Consider the following 22,490-nt stretch of genomic DNA (forward strand, 5'->3'; position numbering starts at 1 on the left):
TGCAGGTAGCGTGACGTGTACCGCCTGTAGTAATGTGAGTGCAGGTAGAGTGAGGTGTACCGCCTGTAGTAATGTGAGTGCAGGCAGTGTGAGGTGTACCGCCTGTAGTAATGTGAGTGCAGGCAGTGTGAGGTGTACCGCCTGTAGTAATGTGAGTGCAGGCAGTGTGAGGTGTACCGCCTGTAGTAATGTGAGTGCAGGCAGTGTGAGGTGTACCGCCTGTAGTAATGTGAGTGCAGGTAGAGTGACGTGTACCGCCTGTAGTAATGTGAGTGCAGGCAGTGTGAGGTGTACCGCCTGTAGTAATGTGAGTGCAGGCAGTGTGAGGTGTACCGCCTGTAGTAATGTGAGTGCAGGTAGAGTGAGGTGTACCGCCTGTAGTAATGTGAGTGCAGGCAGTGTGAGGTGTACCGCCTGTAGTAATGTGACTGCAGGTAGTGTGACGTGTACCGCCTGTAGTAATGTGAGTGCAGGCAGTGTGACGTGTACCGCCTGTAGTAATGTGAGTGCAGGCAGTGTGACGTGTACCGCCTGTAGTAATGTGAGTGCAGGCAGTGTGAGGTGTACCGCCTGTAGTAATGTGAGTGCAGGCAGTGTGAGGTGTACCGCCTGTAGTAATGAGAGTGCAGGTAGTGTGAGGTGTACCGCCTGTAGTAATGTGACTGCAGGTAGCGTGACGTGTACCGCCTGTAGTAATGTGAGTGCAGGTAGAGTGAGGTGTACCGCCTGTAGTAATGTGAGTGCAGGCAGTGTGAGGTGTACCGCCTGTAGTAATGTGAGTGCAGGCAGTGTGAGGTGTACCGCCTGTAGTAATGTGAGTGCAGGCAGTGTGAGGTGTACCGCCTGTAGTAATGTGAGTGCAGGCAGCGTGAGGTGCACCGCCTGCAGTAATGTGAGTGCAGGCAGCGTGAGGTGCACCGCCTGTAGTAAAGTGAGTGCAGGTAGTGAGGTGTACCGCCTGTAATAATGTGAGTGCAGGTAGAGTGAGGTGTACCACCTGTAGTAGAGTGAGGTGTACCACCTGTAGTAATGTGACTGCAGGTAGTGCGAGGTGTACACTGCAGGTAGTGTGAGGTGTACACTGCAGGTAGTGTGAGGTGTATATTGCAGGTAGTGCGAGATGTACACTGCAGGCAGTGCGAGGTGTATATTGCCGGTAGTGCGAGGTGTATATTGCAGGTAGTGCGAGGAGTACACTGCAGGTAGTGTGAGGTGTATATTGCAGGTAGTGCGAGGTGTATCTTGCAGGTAGTGCGAGGTGTATCTTGCAGGTAGTGCGAGGTGTATATTGCAGGTAGTGCGAGGAGTACACTGCAGGCAGTGCGAGGTGTATATTGCAGGTAGTGCGAGTACACTGCCGGCAGTGCGAGGCGTACACTGCAGATAGTGCGAGGTGTATATTGCAGGTAGTGCGAGGTGTATATTGCAGGTAGTGCGAGGTGTATATTGCCGGTAGTGCGAGGTGTATATTGCCGGTAGTGCGAGGAGTATATTGCAGGTAGTGCGAGGTGTATATTGCAGGTAATGCGAGGTGTATATTGCAGGTAGTGCGAGGTGTATATTGCAGGTAGTGCGAGGTGTATATTGCAGGTAGTGTGAGGTGTATATTGCAGGTAGTGCGAGGAGTATATTGCAGGTAGTGCGAGGTGTATATTGCAGGTAGTGCGAGGAGTACACTGCAGGCAGTGCGAGGTGTATCTTGCAGGTAGTGCGAGTACACTGCCGGCAGTGCGAGGTGTACACTGCAGGTAGTGTGAGGTGTATATTGCAGATAGTGCGAGGTGTACACTGCAGGTAGTGTGAGGTGTATATTGCAGGTAGTGTGAGGTGTATATTGCAGATAGTGTGAGGTGTATATTGCAGGTAGTGTGAGGTGTATATTGCAGGTAGTGTGAGGTGTATATTGCAGATAGTGCGAGGTGTATATTGCAGGTAGTGTGAGGTGTATATTGCAGATAGTGCGAGGTGTATATTGCAGGTAGTGTGAGGTGTATATTGCAGGTAGTGCGAGGTGTATATTGCAGGTAGTGCGAGGTGTATATTGCAGGTAGTGCGAGGTGTACACTGCAGGTAGTGCGAGGAGTATATTGCAGGTAGTGTGAGGTGTATATTGCAGGTAGTGCGAGGTGTATATTGCAGGTAGTGTGAGGTGTATATTGCAGGAAGTGCGAGGTGTACACTGCAGATAGTGCGAGGTGTACACTGCAGGCAGTGTGAGGTGTATATTGCAGGTAGTGCGAGGTGTACACTGCAGGCAGTGCGAGGTGTACACTGCAGATAGTGTGAGGTGTATATTGCAGGTAGTGCGAGGTGTACACTGCAGGCAGTGCGAGGTGTATATTGCAGGTAGTGCGAGGTGTACACTGCAGGCAGTGCGAGGTGTACACTGCAGATAGTGTGAGGTGTACACTGCAGGTTGTGTGAGGTGTATATTGCAGGTAGTGTGAGGTGTACATTGCAGGTAGTGCGAGGTGTACACTGCAGGCAGTGTGAGGTGTATATTGCAGGTAGTGTGAGGAGTACACTGCAGGCAGTGCGAGGTGTACACTGCAGGTAGTGCGAGGAGTACACTGCAGGCAGCGGTCACAGTCTTACCTTTATAAGGTGCTTGTTCACCCATTTGGTAAAAGTTTTCTTTTGCACTCGGTCCCTTTCATCTGTAAGAGAAAAGAGAACAGGCTCAGCACAAAGCATGGGACACAGAGCAGGTCCCTCCCTCCCTGCAGGCTTCTCCACACCATACATTCATGTAAATAGCTGACAAATTAATATTGTTTCCATTCTAAATGCCCTGATAGGAAAACATACAATTTATTCCAGCCATTCATAAAACGTGTTCCAACCGGAGGCGCGCGTGTTCCAACCGGAGGCGCGCACTTCCCAGAAAAGGTGTTTTACTGTGATAGGTGCTGGATGCAGCTTCTGACCTTCTCTACAATGTGATCAGTCCCTGCCTGGAGCCATCGTCCAGGAGAGCGAGAGAGAGGGGTCCCCAGACACTCGCTGTTATACAGGCCTCAGCAGTCTCTCCATCACACTGTCTATGAGAGACGTATGGTCCAGTCTGTAGTTATCTGCAGGAAGTGACTTTGACTCATTGATTAATGCAATATTCAGTATGAGATCTGTAGAGACATGGGGTGGGTGGGAGAAACTTCCCATTCATTTCCATGCATGTGGCAATTTCCGTTTGTACTCCTGCCTCTGTAAGCACCAGCTAGCACGCCAATGAACCACAGTACGCAGACACAGGACCCGAGCACTACAGGAAACTTCTTCCCTAAGTAGAGTCAGACAATTTGGAGACCTCAAAGTACTACATAGGAACACTAATACCATAGGGAACAGAAATGCATCGCAGCATAAAGGGGTTAATAGAATACACCCTGCATTACGTGTCCAGCCGTATTCCTAGGGTTAATAGTGCTGGACCTGGAGGAGAAAGGGTTAACAGAGTAAATACCATAAACACTAGGTTATAGCGTCCTCCCTGTACAGACAGGAGATAGGGCTGCACACCTGGATCCTCCCTATCCCCAGCCATTAACCCTCTTCCCTCCAGCACACACCCACTGTAAAGGTCCGATCACTCAGACCCCCCCACACACACCCCAGGCTGTACCTTTTTTGCCCTCTGTGGCCCTCAGCACCGCCAGGTACAAGTTGTCCTCTGAGCTTGTCCGTTGGCGGAAGGAACTGTCCTGATTGGACGGCAGAGCTGCATTACTGCGGTACATTTGCTGGTCCATTGAGCTTACAATCCAAGGGATTCGTCACAGATCAGGACACAGCTCTTGCAGGAGACTTGTGTTCCCCTGCTGCAACTTCTTCTCTGTTTCCCTTTCCTGGCAGTGTGTCCCTGTGAGCCACTGTTACTGCTGTTTCCGAACTTCTCTCTTATTCTCAAGCCTTCACCTCCCTCCTTCCCTTTCTCTCTCTCCCCCCAGATTGGCCACAGGCTAAGCAATTCCAAGCCTGCCCTGTCTGGTTCCTGCCCTGCCCCTGCTATGCCTTCCCCTTTCCGAGGTGTGTCAGAGATCCACACTTCAAGGTGTGCCCACTGCCACTCCCCGCAGGACTCAGAGGCTCTCCCACCCCTCTATCCCCCACCCTCCTCTGACAGGAAACCTCAGCAACTCAGCCACCCAGAGTCTGTAATACAGAGATCGCAGCTAGAGCCTCACCAGAGAGAGATCAGAGCTTAGCGTTATACAGAGATCGCAGCTAGAACCTCACCAGAGAGAGATCAGAGATCAGCGTTATACAGAGATCACAGCTAGAACCTCACCAGAGAGAGATCAGAAATCAGCGTTATATAGAGATCACAGCTAGAACCTCACCAGAGAGAGATCAGAGCTCAGCGTTATACAGAGATTGCAGCTAGAACCTCACCAGAGAGAGATCAGAGCTCAGCCTTATACAGAGATCACAGCTAGAACCTCATCAGAGAGATATCAGAGCTCAGCGTTATACAGAGATCACAGCTAGAACCTCACCAGAGAGCTAAGAGCTCAGCGTTATACAGAGATCTCAGCTAGAACCTTACCAGAGACCAGCGTTATACAGAGACCACAGCTAGAACCTTACCAGAGAGATATCAGAGCTCAACGTTATACAGAGATCGCAGCTAGAACCTCACCAGAGAGATATCAGAGCTCAGCGTTATACAGAGATCGCAGCTAGAACCTCACCAGAGAGAGATATCAGAGCTCAGCGTTATACAGAGATCGCAGCTAGAACCTCACCAGAGAGAGATCAGAGCTCAGCGTTATAGAGATCGCAGCTAGAACCTCACCAGAGAGAGATCAGAGCTCAGCGTTATACAGAGATCGCAGCTAGAGCCTCACCAGAGAGAGATCAGAGCTCAGCGTTATACAGAAATCGCAGCTAGAACCTCACCAGAGAGAGATCAGAGCTCAGCCTTATACAGAGATCACAGCTAGAACCTCACCAGATAGAGATCAGAGATCAGCGTTATAGAGATCGCAGCTAGAACCTCACCAGAGACCAGCGTTATACAGAGATCACAGCTAGAACCTCACCAGAGAGATATCAGAGCTCAGCGTTATACAGAGATCGCAGCTAGAACCTCACCAGAGAGAGATCAGAGCTCAGCGTTATACAGAGATCGCAGCTAGAACCTCACCAGAGAGATATCAGAGCTCAGCGTTATACAGAGATCGCAGCTAGAACATCACCAGAGAGATATCAGAGCTCAGCGTTATACAGAGATCGCAGCTAGAACCTCACCAGAGAGAGATCAGAGCTCAGCGTTATACAGAGATCGCAGCTAGAACCTCACCAGAGAGATATCAGAGCTCAGCGTTATACAGAGATCGCAGCTAGAACCTCACCAGAGAGATATCAGAGCTCAACGTTATACAGAGATCACAGCTAGAACCTCACCAGAGAGCTAAGAGCTCAGCGTTATACAGAGATCTCAGCTAGAACCTTACCAGAGACCAGCGTTATACAGAGACCACAGCTAGAACCTTACCAGAGAGATATCAGAGCTCAACGTTATACAGAGATCGCAGCTAGAACCTCACCAGAGAGAGATATCAGAGCTCAGCGTTATACAGAGATCGCAGCTAGAACCTCACCAGAGAGAGATCAGAGCTCAGCGTTATAGAGATCGCAGCTAGAACCTCACCAGAGAGAGATCAGAGATCAGCGTTATACAGAGATCGCAGCTAGAGCCTCACCAGAGAGAGATCAGAGCTCAGCGTTATACAGAGATCGCAGCTAGAACCTCACCAGAGAGAGATCAGAGCTCAGCCTTATACAGAGATCACAGCTAGAACCTCACCAGATAGAGATCAGAGATCAGCGTTATAGAGATCGCAGCTAGAACCTCACCAGAGACCAGCGTTATACAGAGATCACAGCTAGAACCTCACCAGAGAGATATCAGAGCTCAGCGTTATACAGAGATCGCAGCTAGAACCTCACCAGAGAGAGATCAGAGCTCAGCGTTATACAGAGATCGCAGCTAGAACCTCACCAGAGAGATATCAGAGCTCAGCGTTATACAGAGATCGCAGCTAGAACATCACCAGAGAGATATCAGAGCTCAGCGTTATACAGAGATTGCAGCTAGAACCTCACCAGAGAGAGATCAGAGCTCAGCGTTATACAGAGATCGCAGCTAGAACCTCACCAGAGAGATATCAGAGCTCAGCGTTATACAGAGATCGCAGCTAGAACATCACCAGAGAGATATCAGAGCTCAGCGTTATACAGAGATTGCAGCTAGAACCTCACCAGAGAGAGATCAGAGCTCAGCGTTATACAGAGATCGCAGCTAGAACCTCACCAGAGAGATATCAGAGCTCAGCGTTATACAGAGATCGCAGCTAGAACCTCACCAGAGAGAGATCAGAGCTCAGCGTTATACAGAGATCTCAGCTAGAACCTCACCAGATAGAGATCAGAGCTCAGCGTTATACAGAGATCGCAGCTAGAACCTCACCAGAGAGCTAAGAGCTCAGCGTTATACAGAGATCTCAGCTAGAACCTTACCAGAGACCAGCGTTATACAGAGACCACAGCTAGAACCTTACCAGAGAGATATCAGAGCTCAACGTTATACAGAGATCGCAGCTAGAACCTCACCAGAGAGATATCAGAGCTCAGCGTTATACAGAGATCGCAGCTAGAACCTCACCAGAGAGAGATATCAGAGCTCAGCGTTATACAGAGATCGCAGCTAGAACCTCACCAGAGAGAGATCAGAGCTCAGCGTTATAGAGATCGCAGCTAGAACCTCACCAGAGAGAGATCAGAGCTCAGCGTTATACAGAGATCGCAGCTAGAGCCTCACCAGAGAGAGATCAGAGCTCAGCGTTATACAGAGATCGCAGCTAGAACCTCACCAGAGAGAGATCAGAGCTCAGCCTTATACAGAGATCACAGCTAGAACCTCACCAGATAGAGATCAGAGATCAGCGTTATAGAGATCGCAGCTAGAACCTCACCAGAGACCAGCGTTATACAGAGATCACAGCTAGAACCTCACCAGAGAGATATCAGAGCTCAGCGTTATACAGAGATCGCAGCTAGAACCTCACCAGAGAGAGATCAGAGCTCAGCGTTATACAGAGATCGCAGCTAGAACCTCACCAGAGAGATATCAGAGCTCAGCGTTATACAGAGATCGCAGCTAGAACCTCACCAGAGAGATATCAGAGCTCAGCGTTATACAGAGATCGCAGCTAGAACCTCACCAGAGAGAGATCAGAGCTCAGCGTTATACAGAGATCGCAGCTAGAACCTCACCAGAGAGATATCAGAGCTCAGCGTTATACAGAGATCGCAGTTAGAACCTCACCAGAGAGATATCAGAGCTCAACGTTATACAGAGATCGCAGCTAGAACCTCACCAGAGAGAGATCAGAGCTCAGCGTTATACAGAGATCTCAGCTAGAACCTCACCAGATAGAGATCAGAGCTCAGCGTTATACAGAGATCGCAGCTAGAACCTCACCAGAGAGAGATCAGAGCTCAGCGTTATACAGAGATCACAGCTAGAACCTCACCAGAGAGAGATCAGAGCTCAGCGTTATACAGAGATCGCAGCTAGAACCTCACCAGAGAGAGATCAGAGCTCAGCGTTATACAGAGATCGCAGCTAGAACCTCACCAGAGAGATATCAGAGCTCAACGTTATACAGAGATCGCAGCTAGAACCTCACCAGAGAGAGATCAGAGCTCAGCGTTATACAGAGATCGCAGCTAGAACCTCACCAGAGAGATATCAGAGCTCAGCGTTATACAGAGATCGCAGCTAGAACCTCACCAGAGAGAGATCAGAGCTCAACGTTATACAGAGATCGCAGCTAGAACCTCACCAGAGACCAGCATTATACAGAGAGCAGCGTTATACAGAGACCAGCGTTATACAGAGATAGCAGCTAGAACCTCACCAGAGAGAGATCAGAGCTCAGCGTTATACAGAGATCTCAGCTAGAACCTCACCAGAGACCAGCGTTATACAGAGACCACAGCTAGAACCTCACCAGATGGAGCTCAGAGCTCAGCGTTATACAGAGACCACAGCTAGAACCTCACCAGAGAGAGATCAGAGATCAACGTTATACAGAGATCGCAGCTAGAACCTCACCAGAGAGAGATCAGAGATCAGCGTTATACAGAGATCGCAGCTAGAACCTCGCCAGAGAGAGATCAGAGATCAGCGTTATACAGAGATCGCAGCTAGAACCTCACCAGAGAGAGATCAGAGATCAGCGTTATACAGAGATCGCAGCTAGAACCTCACCAGAGAGAGATCAGAGCTCAGCGTTATACAGAGATCGCAGCTAGAACCTCACCAGAGAGAGATCAAAGCTCAGCGTTATACAGAGATCGCAGCTAGAACCTCACCAGAGATCAGCGTTATACAGAGATCGCAGCTAGAAACTCACCAGAGAGAGATCAGACCTCAGCGTTATACAGAGATCGCAGCTAGAACCTCACCAGAGACCAGCATTATACAGAGAGCAGCGTTATAGAGACCAGCGTTATACAGAGATCGCAGCTAGAACCTCACCAGAGAGATATCAGAGCTCAGCGTTAAACAGAGATCGCAGCTAGAACCTCACCAAAGAGAGATCAGAGCTCAGCGTTATACAGAGATCGCAGCTAGAACCTCACCAGAGAGAGATCAGAGCTCAGCGCTATACAGAGATCACAGCTAGAACCTCACCAGAGAGAGATCAGAGCTCAGCGTTATACAGAGATCACAGCTAGAACCTCACCAGAGAGAGATCAGAGCTCAGCGTTATACAGAGATCGCAGCTAGAACCTCACCAGAGAGAGATCAGAGCTCAGCGTTATACAGAGATCGCAGCTAGAACATCACCAGAGACCAGCGTTATACAGAGATCACAGCTAGAACCTCACCAGAGAGAGATCAGAGCTCAGCGTTATATAGAGATCACAGCTAGAACCTCACTAAGAAACTGACCAGGGAGCAGCGTTATAGAGGGATAACAGCTAGAACCTCACCAGAGAGAGAGATCAGAGCTCAGCGTTATACAGAGATCGCAGCTAGAACCTCACCAGAGAGAGATCAGCGTTATACAGAGATCACAGCTAGAACCTCACCAGAGAGAGATCAGAGCTCAGCGTTATATAGAGATCACAGCTAGAACCTCACTAAGAGACTGACCAGAAAGCCGCGTTATACAGAGATCACAGCTAGAACCTCACTAGTGTCAGACCACAGAGCAGCGTTATACAGAGATCGCAGCTAGAACCTCACCAGAGAGCAGCGTTATACAGGGAGCAGCGTTATAGAGAGCAGCGTTATACAGAGATCGCAGCTAGAACCTCACCAGAGAGATATCAGAGCTCAGCGTTATACAGAGATCGCAGCTAGAACCTCACCAGAGAGATATCAGAGCTCAGCGTTATAGAGATCGCAGCTAGAACCTCACCAGAGAGATATCAGAGCTCAGCGTTATACAGAGATCGCAGCTAGAACCTCACCAGGGAGCAGCGTTATACAGGGAGCAGCGTTAAACAGGGAGCAGCGTTATAGAGAGCAGCGTTATACAGATCTAGAAGCTGGATTTGTGTAATTTGTTAATAAATGACTTGTTATAATGTAGTGTTTGGGCAGTCACACAGGTGACCGTCTCATCCAGCCTGGGTGCCCAGGACGCTGCCACGCGGATTGGGTCGGCTCACACATTCCTAGAACTTGCTTTGACAGGGCTGGCTAAATATCTTGCAGCTATGCATTCCTGCAGCCGCGGCTTCCACGCACAGCAATTAACCCTGTCAGCCTGTGCCCCACCCTGATCACTAGAGCGGTGGCCGGCTGCCAGCTGTCTGGTGGCACACAGGAAGTGGGTGACTTATCATACAGCCCATAGGCAATGCAATAAGCCTATTTGTACAGCCGGGGGAAGGGGGGGGGGGGGGCGCATAGCAATGCTCTGCAGAACTCTGCATGGCTCTGCTACATTATACGTCTCACTGTTACTACGTACAGGACGGTACACAGATATGGCTGTGTGTAGTGAGGAACATGGTCTGTGGACTGGTCATAGCTCTAACAATTAGGTGGTTTCTTGTGTGATTAAACTGTTATTAGGGAGGATTATTCAGCAATAAAAGTGTTGACGCAGTTAATGAACACTCCAGATAAAGCGGGTGTATGTGCGAGGTCAGCTCACACTAGGACCAAAGTCCTGTATTACTAATGTGAGCTGGTGGGAGATGGCTTTATACAGAGATATGGCAGCGTCACCCGAGCAACATGTGTCAGCAAAGGTAACATCTTATTCTTCAATGTGTCACAGATTTACATGAGATTATATCATCCAACAGTCACACAAAGACTGGCCACAGGTAGCAGGCGATTTGGTGACAATGTCTCTGTAGGGATTACAAGGGCATGGCACTGGCAGTGTGTCATGTGACAATCACCGAATACCACCCAGTCTGTCCTGTTCTCCCAGTATAAGCAGCCCCAGGACTGATCACATCCAGTTTACAGAGGAGTCACCTACAGCAAATCCTCCTATTATTCCTGGAAAACCTGGCCTGTCAGCAGCACTCATCCTGGATTCTGTCATTACTTTAAAGGTCACCGGAAGCACTCCTGATTCCCAAAACCATAGACCCCAGGCCGAGAACTCACGCCCACGCGGACACACCAGCAAATACCTAGGTAAATGACTTCCTAACTATAGGGTGTGTGCACGGTGTCTCTACGGTCAGACATATGTGCTGCGGTAACGCCATTTCCGACAGGGGGGTGCCACGCTGCCAGCTGCCGGGAAGTCTAACTGCGCCCAGAGCACACTGCAAATGCCATTACTGATACACGGGCCCCTAGGTGAGGGATGGGAGCCCAGTTACTGATACACGGGCCCTAGGTGAGGGATGGGAGCCCCGTTACTGATACTCTGGCCCCTAGGTGAGGGCTGGGAGCCCAGTTACTGATACACGGGCCCCTAGGTGAGGGATGGGAGCCCCGTTACTGATACTCAGGCCCCTAGGTGAGGGCTGGGAGCCCAGTTACTGATACACGGGCCCCTAGGTGAGGGATGGGAGCCCCGTTACTGATACTCAGGCCCCTAGGTGAGGGCTGGGAGCCCAGTTACTGATACACGGGCCCCTAGGTGAGGGCTGGGAGCCCCGTTACTGATACTCAGGCCCCTAGGTGAGGGCTGGGAGCCCAGTTACTGATACTCAGGCCCCTAGGTGAGGGATGGGAGCCCCGTTACTGATACTCAGGCCCCTAGGTGAGGGATGGGAGCCCAGTTACTGATACACGGGCCCTAGGTGAGGGATGGGAGCCCCGTTACTGATACTCAGGCCCCTAGGTGAGGGATGGGAGCCCAGTTACTGATACTCAGGCCCCTAGGTGAGGGCTGGGAGCCCAGTTACTGATACACGGGCCCTAGGTGAGGGCTGGGAGCCCAGTTACTGATACACGGGCCCCTAGGTGAGGGCTGGGAGCCCAGTTACTGATACACGGGCCCCTAGGTGAGGGATGGGAGCCCCGTTACTGATACTCTGGCCCCTAGGTGAGGGCTGGGAGCCCCGTTACTGATACTCAGGCCCCTAGGTGAGGGATGGGAGCCCCGTTACTGATACTCAGGCCCCTAGGTGAGGGCTGGGAGCCCAGTTACTGATACACGGGCCCCTAGGTGAGGGCTGGGAGCCCAGTTACTGATACTCAGGCCCCTAGGTGAGGGCTGGGAGCCCAGTTACTGATACTCAGGCCCCTAGGTGAGGGCTGGGAGCCCCGTTACTGATACTCAGGCCCCTAGGTGAGGGCTGGGAGCCCCGTTACTGATACTCTGGCCCCTAGGTGAGGGCTGGGAGCCCAGTTACTGATACACGGGCCCTAGGTGAGGGATGGGAGCCCCGTTACTGATACTCAGGCCCCTAGGTGAGGGCTGGGAGCCCCGTTACTGATACTCAGGCCCCTAGGTGAGGGCTGGGAGCCCCGTTACTGATACACGGGCCCCTAGGTGAGGGCTGGGAGCCCAGTTACTGATACTCAGGCCCCTAGGTGAGGGCTGGGAGCCCCGTTACTGATACACGGGCCCCTAGGTGAGGGCTGGGAGCCCAGTTACTGATACTCTGGCCCCTAGGTGAGGGCTGGGAGCCCCGTTACTGATACACGGGCCCCTAGGTGAGGGCTGGGAGCCCAGTTACTGATACTCTGGCCCCTAGGTGAGGGCTGGGAGCCCCGTTACTGATACTCTGGCCCCTAGGTGAGGGCTGGGAGCCCAGTTACTGATACTCTGGCCCCTAGGTGAGGGATGGGAGCCCCGTTACTGATACTCAGGCCCCTAGGTGAGGGATGGGAGCCCCGTTACTGATACTCTGGCCCCTAGGTGAGGGCTGGGAGCCCCGTTACTGATACTCAGGCCCCTAGGTGAGGGCTGGGAGCCTCCCCCTCCTCCCGGGAATCACAGTGTCCGTGCGCTGTGTGTATAGGAGGGTGTGCCTGTGTTGTCACTCTCTCCCTAGGGAGCAGCTTCCAGTTACACAAGTGGCCCTTCAGGACAGCACTCCGCAGCACGTCACCCACTCACAGGCTCCCGTAGTCCTGGGGAAAGTGTAGGCTGCTGTTTGGGTGCAGTCCTATGAGTCTAACATCTGAGTGCGCTCTGATCCCGGGGACACTGCCTGTATGGCGAGCCGGCCGCCGTATCTCCTGTCCTGGGAAAGATTGTGGGAGAAGGCCTGGTATACATCCATTCCGCCGCCTCCCTTACCCACAGAGCCTGCGCTCACCTGGACGGCGTGGCTGGTACAAGATACCGCCCTTAGATCGACAGCCATTAGGCCGACCACTATTGGTCGACATGCATTAGGTCGACACCTGGAAAAGTTTGACATGAGCATTACGTCGACATGTCAAAGGTCGACACATGAAACGGTCGACATGAGTTTTTCACAATATTTTTTATTTTTTTAACTTTCATACTTTACCATCCACGTGGACTATGATTGGGAATGGTAACCTGTGCCAAGAGCAGCAGCAGCAGCGGAGTGAGACCCCTTGCCCGAAGCTCGCTCGCCATGAGAGGGGACACGGTGCACTAATGGGGGTTACAAAGAAAACGACACAGAAACCAGACAAAAAATCTCATGTCAACCATTTTCCATGTCGGCCAGCCGACCTTTTCCATGTGTCGACCTGCCTGTTTACCAATAGTGGTCGACCTAATGAGTGTCGACCCAACAAACCCATTCCGTCTGGTACTACATCTGCAAATGCAGCAAATTGTTTTCTCCAACATATCAGACTGAGGGGGATATTCAATTTGCCCGCAAAGATTGCGGGTGTAAAGTGACGCCGCCGGGGGCTATCTAATTAGCCCCGATAAGCAGGTGCGTGCCACGGCTTATCAGGGATTTTGTTTCACCTGCCTCTGGCAGGTGAAGCAAAGTGCCCGATAACAGCCCCGTTTTCATCCGAAAACTCGCCCGAAAACACACAAGTGTCAATGAACCTGTATGTTTACAGGTGTAACTACCCTCGTTACTGGCCGAGCTAATCAAATATCTCGACCGCAGCACGTGTTACTCCCGCTGTCTCTTCGGAGGCAAATTGAATATCCCCCTTACTCTGGAAAGAAAGACATAAATGGGGACTGTCCAGGGAATATAGGGGGACATACAATGACTGAACACACACTAGGCTTGTATGAGACTGACACAATGCATGTTACAGGGAGAGCTGGGGGCTGTTCTCATGGTATAACAATGATATTCCACCTCCCAATAATAACAATGAGGGGTCTGCCCTCCGCACACCCATACAGAATAACAATGAGGGGTCTTTCCCTCTGCAAACAGATACTGAGTAACAATGAGGGGTCTCACCCTCCACACACACAGTACACACACACACACACACACACACACAGTACACACACACACACACACACACACACAGAAACCACACAGCTTCATAGTTACTAATGATTTATCTCCAGACAAGAAAGATTTACTTATGTAGCAGTATAAACAAATCTCCAGCCTGGGAGTGTGCACAGAAGAGGTGTCACCTGTACAGGGAGAGTACATTCCTGGCCGAGATATCACCGGCTGGGGAGAGGGAATACCAGAGCCATGCCTCATATCCGCACACAGCTCCCCCACCTGAGACCAGGGACACAGCTCCCCCACCTGAGACCAGGGCCACAGCCAGACACGGCTCCCCCACCTGAGACCAGGGCCACAGCTCCCCCACCTGAGACCAGGGCCACAGCTCCCCCACCTGAGACCAGGGCCACAGCCAGACACCGCTCCCCCACCTGAGACCAGGGCCACAGCTCCCCCACCTGAGACCAGGGCCACAGCTCCCCCACCTGAGACCAGGGACATAGCCAGACACAGCTCCCCCACCTGAGACCAGGGACACAGCCAGACACAGCTCCCCCACCTGAGACCAGGGCCACAGCCAGACACAGCTCCCCCACCTGAGACCAGGGACACAGCTCCCCCACCTGAGACTAGGGACACAGCCAGACACAGCTCCCCCACCTGAGACCAGGGACACAGCCAGACACAGCTCCCCCACCTGAGACCAGGGCCACAGCCAGACACAGCTCCCCCACCTGAGACCAGGGACACAGCTCCCCCACCTGAGACCAGGGCCACAGCTCCCCCACCTGAGACCAAGGCCACAGCCAGACACAGCTCCCCCACCTGAGACCAGGGACACAGCCAGACACAGCTCCCCCACCTGAGACCAGGGACACGCAGCTCCCCCACCTGAGACCAGGGACACACAGCTCCCCCACCTGAGACCAGGGACACAGCTCCCCCACCTGAGACCAGGGCCACAGCTCCCCCACCTGAGACCAGGGCCACAGCCAGACACCGCTCCCCCACCTGAGACCAGGGCCACAGCTCCCCCACCTGAGACCAGGGCCACAGCTCCCCCACCTGAGACCAGGGCCACAGCTCCCCCACCTGAGACCAGGGACATAGCCAGACACAGCTCCCCCACCTGAGACCAGGGACACAGATAGACACAGCTCCCCCACCTGAGACCAGGGACACAGGCAGACACAGCTCCCCCACCTGAGACCAGGGACACAGCCAGACACAGCTCCCCCACCTGAGACCAGGGACACAGCCAGACACAGCTCCCCCACCTGAGACCAGGGACACAGCCAGACACAGCTCCCCCACCTGAGACCAGGGCCACAGCTCCCCCACCTGAGACCAGGGACACAGCCAGACACAGCTCCCCCACCTGAGACCAGGGACACAGCCAGACACAGCTCCCCCACCTGAGACCAGGGACACACAGCTCCCCCACCTGAGACCAGGGCCACAGCTCCCCCACCTGAGACCAGGGACACAGCCAGACACAGCTCCCCCACCTGAGACCAGGGCCACAGCTCCCCCACCTGAGACCAGGGACACACAGCTCCCCCACCTGAGACCAGGGACACAGCCAGACACCCACCCAGCAGCACAGGGCATACACTCTGCTACGCCTCCCCCTGCACCAACCCTACTAACAACTGCCCCTGCACCAACAGAGGGCACAAACCCTGCTCACATCTACCCCTGCACCAACAGAGGGCACAAACCCTGCTCACATCTACCCCTGCACCAACAGAGGGCACAAACCCTGCTCACATCTACCCCTGCACCAACAGAGGGCACAAACCCTGCTCACATCTACCCCTGCACCGACAGAGGGAATAACCCTGCTCACATCTACCCCTGCACCGACAGAGGGCATAACCCTGCTCACATCTACCCCTGCACCGACAGAGGGCATAACCCTGCTCACATCTACCCCTGCACCGACAGAGGGAATAACCCTGCTCACATCTACCCCTGCACCGACAGAGGACATAACCCTGATCACATCTACCCCTGCACCGACAGAGGACATAACCCTGCTCACATCTACCCCTGCACCGACAGAGGATATAACCCTGCTCACATCTACCCCTGCACCGACAGAGGACATAACCCTGATCACATCTACCCCTGCACCGACAGAGGACATAACCCTGCTCACATCTACCCCTGCACCGACAGAGGGCATAACCCTGCTCACATCTACCCCTGCACCGACAGAGGACATAACCCTGCTCACATCTACCCCTGCACCGACAGAGGACATAACCCTGCTCACATCTACCCCTGCACCTACAGAGGGCATAACCCTGCTCACATCTACCCCTGCACCGACAGAGGATATAACCCTGCTCACATCTACCCCTGCACCGACAGAGGACATAACCCTGCTCACATCTACCCCTGCACCGACAGAGGGAATAACCCTGATCACATCTACCCCTGCACCGACAGAGGACATAACCCTGCTCACATCTACCCCTGCACCGACAGAGGACATAACCCTGCTCACATCTACCCCTGCACCGACAGAGGGCATAACCCTGCTCACATCTACCCCTGCACCGACAGAGGGCATAACCCTGCTCACATCTACCCCTGCACCGACAGAGGACATAACCCTGCTCACATCTACCCCTGCACCGACAGAGGGCATAACCCTGCTCACATCTACCCCTGCACCGACAGAGGGCATAACCCTGCTCACATCTACCCCTGCACCGACAGAGGGCATAACCCTGATCACATCTACCCCTGCACCGACAGAGGGAATAACCCTGCTCACATCTACCCCTGCACCGACAGAGGACATAACCCTGCTCACATCTACCCCTGCACCGACAGAGGGCATAACCCTGCTCACATCTACCCCTGCACCGACAGAGGACATAACCCTGCTCACATCTACCCCTGCACCGACAGACGGCATAACCCTGCTCACATCTACCCCTGCACCGACAGAGGGCATAACCCTGCTCACATCTACCCCTGCACCGACAGAGGGCATAACCCTGATCACATCTACCCCTGCACCGACAGAGGGAATAACCCTGCTCACATCTACCCCTGCACCGACAGAGGACATAACCCTGCTCACATCTACCCCTGCACCGACAGAGGGAATAACCCTGCTCACATCTGCCCCTGCACCGACAGAGGGCATAACCCTGCTCACATCTACCCCTGCACCGACAGAGGGCATAACCCTGCTCACATCTACCCCTGCACCGACAGAGGATATAACCCTGCTCACATCTACCCCTGCACCGACAGAGGACATAACCCTGCTCACATCTACCCCTCAAGCATTTGTACACTGCACGTGTAAGGGTCTCTCTAGGATATCTGTGACGATAGACTGTCATGTCCTAGAGGAGTACTAAAGTACTAGGCTGTAGTCTGTTCAATGTAATTCATTGCTCCACTGAAACCAGATATACAGTGTGAGGACAGCACCCTCTAGTGGACAAACCATATACACAGCAGATATTATATACTGCACACAGTAAGGGGTATATTTCCTAAAGTGGAAGTTTTCAGAAGTGGAGATGTCGCCAACGGCAACCAATCAGATTTTAGCTAATATCTTAAAGAAGGTGCTAGATAAATAGAATCTGATTGGTTGCTATGGGCAACAACAACACTTCTGTAAACTCACACTTTAGTAAATATACCCCTAGGAAGGAGCTCAAAGTATGAATTATACAGTGTTGCATGTACTGCTTATTCCTAGAGAACTTACTTATTACCACTCATACTGCAAACCATGATCCTTGTTCTTACCCAATAGGAAACCAAGACTCTTCCAGTCCCTCACCATCTCCTGCCTCCACTACTGCAACCTCCTCTTCTCTGGTACCCACATTACACATATATCCATATAAACTGGCTTCATGTGCCCATATATTTATTAATCCCACCTGTAATACTCACACTGGTACACCCTTACCCCTACCTTACTCCCACCTATACTAATGCCACGGGTACACCCTCATACATCCCCTACTCCCACCTGTAATACTCACACTGGTACACCCTCACACCTCCCCTACTCCCACCTGTACTACTCACACCTCCCCTACTCCCACCTGTACTACTCACACCTCCCCTACTCCCACCTGTAATACTCACACTGGTACACCCTCACACCTACCCTACTCCCTCCTGTACTACTCACACCTCCCCTACTCCCACCTGTACTACTCACACTGGTACACCCTCACACCTCCCCTACTCCCACCTGTACTACTCACACTGGTACACCCTCACACCTCCCCTACTCCTACCTGTACTACTCACACTGGTACACCCTCACACCTCCCCTACTCCTACCTGTACTACTCACACTGGTACACCCTCACACATCCCCTACTCCCACCTGTACTACTCACACCTCCCCTACTCCCACCTGTACTACTCACACTGGTACACCCTCACACCTCCCCTACTCCCACCTGTACTACTCACACTGGTACACCCTCACACCTCCCCTACTCCCACCTGTACTACTCACACTGGTACACCCTCATACATCCCCTACTCCCACCTGTACTACTCACACTGGTACACCCTCACACCTCCCCTACTCACACCTGTACTACTCACACTGATACACCCTCACACCTCTACTACTCACACTGGTACACCCTCACACCTCCCCTACTCACACCTGTACTACTCACACTGGTACACCCTCACACCTCCCCTACTCCCACCTGTACTACTCACACTGATACACCCTCACACCTCTACTACTCACACTGGTACACCCTCACACTTCCCCTACTCACACCTGTACTACTCACACTGGTACACCCTCACACCTCCCCTACTCCCACCTGTACTACTCACACTGGTACATCCTCACACCTCTCCTACTCACACTGGTACACCCTCACACCTCCCCTACTCCCACCTGTACTACTCACACTGGTACACCCTCACACCTCCCCTACTCCCACCTGTACTACTCACACTGGTACATCCTTACACCTCCCCTACTCCCACCTGTACTACTCACACTGGTACACCCTCACACCTCCCCTACTCCCACCTGTACTACTCACACTGGTACACCCTCATACATCCCCTACTCCCACCTGTACTACTCACACTGGTACACCCTCACACCTACCCTACTCCCACCTGTACTACTCACACTGGTACACCCTCATACATCCCCTACTCCCACCTGTACTACTCACACTGATACACCCTCACACCTCTACTACTCACACTGGTACACCCTCACACCTCCCCTACTCACACCTGTACTACTCACACTGGTACACCCTCACACCTCCCCTACTCCCACCTGTACTACTAACACTGGTACACCCTCACACCTCCCCTACTCCCACATGTACTACTCACACTGGTACACCCTCACACCTCCCCTACTCCCACCTGTACTACTCACACTGGTACACCCTCACACCTCCCCTACTTCCACCTGTACTACTCACACTGGTACACCCTCACACCTCCCCTACTCACACCTGTACTACTCACACTGGTACACCCTCACACCTCCCCTACTCCCACCTGTACTACTCACACTGGTACATCCTCACACCTCTCCTACTCCCACCTGTACTACTCACACTGGTACACCCTCACACCTCCCCTACTCCCACCTGTACTACTCACACTGGTACACCCTCACACCTCCCCTACTCCCACCTGTACTACTCACACTGGTACACCCTCACACCTCCCCTACTCCCACCTGTACTACTCACACTGGTACATCCTCACACCTCCCCTACTCCCACCTGTACTACTCACACTGGTACATCCTCACACCTCTCCTACTCCCACCTGTACTACTCACACTGGTACACCCTCACACCTCCCCTACTCCCACCTGTACTACTCACACTGGTACACCCTCATACATCCCCTACTCCCACCTGTACTACTCACACTGGTACACCCTCACACCTACCCTACTCCCACCTGTACTACTCACACTGGTACACCCTCATACATCCCCTACTCCCACCTGTACTACTCACACTGATACACCCTCACACCTCTACTACTCACACTGGTACACCCTCACACCTCCCCTACTCACACCTGTACTACTCACACTGGTACACCCTCACACCTCCCCTACTCACACCTGTACTACTAACACTGGTACACCCTCACACCTCCCCTACTCCCACATGTACTACTCACACTGGTACACCCTCACACCTCCCCTACTCCCACCTGTACTACTCACACTGGTACACCCTCACACCTCCCCTACTTCCACCTGTACTACTCACACTGGTACACCCTCACACCTCCCCTACTCACACCTGTACTACTCACACTGGTACACCCTCACACCTCCCCTACTCCCACCTGTACAACTAACACTGGTACACCCTCACACCTCCCCTACTCCCACATGTACTACTCACACTGGTACACCCTCACACCTCCCCTACTCCCACCTGTACTACTCACACTGATACACCCTCACACCTCTACTACTCACACTGGTACACCCTCACACCTCCCCTACTCCCACCTGTACTACTCACACTGGTACACCCTCACACCTCCCCTACTCCAACCTGTACTGCTCACACTGGTACACCCTCACACCTCCCCTACTCCCACCTGTACTACTCACACTGGTACACCCTAACCCCTCCCCTACTCCCACCTGTACTACTCACACTGGTACACCCTCACACCTCCCCTACTCCCACCTGTACTACTCACACTGATACACCCTCACACCTCCCCTACTCCCACCTGTACTACTCACACTGATACACCCTCACACCTCCCCTACTCCCACCTGTACTACTCACACTGGTACACCCTCACACCTCCCCTACTCCCACCTGTACTACTCACACTGGTACATCCTCACACCTCCCCTACTCCCACCTGTACTACTCACACTGGTACACCCTCACACCTCCCCTACTCCCACCTGTACTACTCACACTGGTACACCCTCACACCTCCCCTACTCCCACCTGTACTACTCACACTGGTACACCCTCACACCTCCCCTACTCCCACCTGTACTACTCACACTGGTACACCCTCACACCTCCCCTACTCCCACCTGTACTACTCACACTGGTACACCCTCACATCTCCCCTACTCCCACCTGTACTACTCACACTGGTACACCCTAACACCTCCCCTACTCCCACCTGTACCACTCACACTGGTACACCCTCATACATCCCCTACTCCCACCTGTACTATTCACACTGGTACACCCTCACACCTCCCCTACTCCCACCTGTACTACTCACACTGGTACACCCTCACACCTCCCCTACTCCCACCTGTACTACTCACACTGGTACACCCTCACATCTCCCCTACTCCCACCTGTACTACTCACACTGGTACACCCTAACACCTCCCCTACTCCCACCTGTACCACTCACACTGGTACACCCTCATACATCCCCTACTCCCACCTGTACTACTCACACTGGTACACCCTCACACCTCCCCTACTCCTACCTGTACTACTCACACTGATACACCCTCACACCTCCCCTACTCCCACCTGTACTACTCACACTGGTACACCCTCACATCTCCCCTACTCCCACTGGTACACCCTCACACCTCCCCTACTCCAACCTGTACTGCTCACACTGGTACACCCTGTCAAAGTCAGAAAAATATCACGCTACACATTGCCATATATGCACCTCATGCGTGTGCCCGCTGGGCGCATGAGCTCTCCCGTGCGTGCGTATACTCGCGGTCGCGTGCACTCGCGGACGCGCGGTATGCGCATTTACGGTAGAGTTTGTGTGCGTCTAGCGGGCGACTCAATCGTAACATATTTTAGTCATATAATGTATTTTGTAGATTATGGTTAGAGATGAGCGGGTTCGGTTTCTTTGAATCCGAACCCGCACGAACTTCACTTTTTTTTTCACGGGTCCGAGCGACTCGGATCTTCCCGCCTTGCTCGGTTAACCCGAGCGCGCCCGAACGTCATCATGACGCTGTCGGATTCTCGCGAGACTCGGATTCTATATAAGGAGCCGCGCGTCGCCGCCATTTTCACACGTGCATTGAGATTGATAGGGAGAGGACGTGGCTGGCGTCCTCTCCATTAGAATAGATTAGAAGAGAGAGAGATTGTGCAGACAGAGTTTACCACAGTGACCAGTGCAGTTGTTGTTAAGTTAACTTTTATTTAATATATCCGTTCTCTGCTATATCCGTTCTCTGCCTGAAAAAAACGATACACAGCAGTCACACAGTGTGACTCAGTCTGTGTGCACTCAGCTCAGCCCAGTGTGCTGCACATCAATGTATAAAAGCTTATAATAATTGTGGGGGAGACTGGGGAGCACTGCAGGTTGTTATAGCAGGAGCCAGGAGTACATAATATTATATTAATTTAAAATTAAACAGTGCACACTTTTGCTGCAGGAGTGCCACTGCCAGTGTGACTAGTGGTGACCAGTGCCTGACCACCAGTATAGTAGTATATTGTTGTATACTATCTCTTTATCAACCAGTCTATATTAGCAGCAGACACAGTACAGTGCGGTAGTTCACGGCTGTGGCTACCTCTGTGTCGGCAGTCGGCACTCGGCAGGCAGTCCGTCCATCCATAATTGTATAATTATATACCACC

At 52.6% G+C, this 22,490-nt stretch overlaps 1 protein-coding gene across 1 annotated transcript in view; it reads right to left on the bottom strand.

Moving 5' to 3' along the window:
• The window catches only part of PLEC (plectin), a 647,147-nt gene that overhangs the window by 500,201 nt on the left and 124,456 nt on the right, over positions 1–22,490 (bottom strand). Inside the window, exon 2 of the mRNA XM_063924739.1 lies at positions 2,596–2,657. Within this exon, the coding sequence (XP_063780809.1) occupies positions 2,596–2,657 (62 nt within the window). The remainder of the gene's footprint in view (positions 1–2,595; positions 2,658–22,490) is intronic.

This window comes from Pseudophryne corroboree, chromosome 5 (genome assembly GCF_028390025.1).
Source record: "Pseudophryne corroboree isolate aPseCor3 chromosome 5, aPseCor3.hap2, whole genome shotgun sequence".
In the NCBI taxonomy this organism is placed as follows: domain Eukaryota; kingdom Metazoa; phylum Chordata; class Amphibia; order Anura; family Myobatrachidae; genus Pseudophryne; species Pseudophryne corroboree.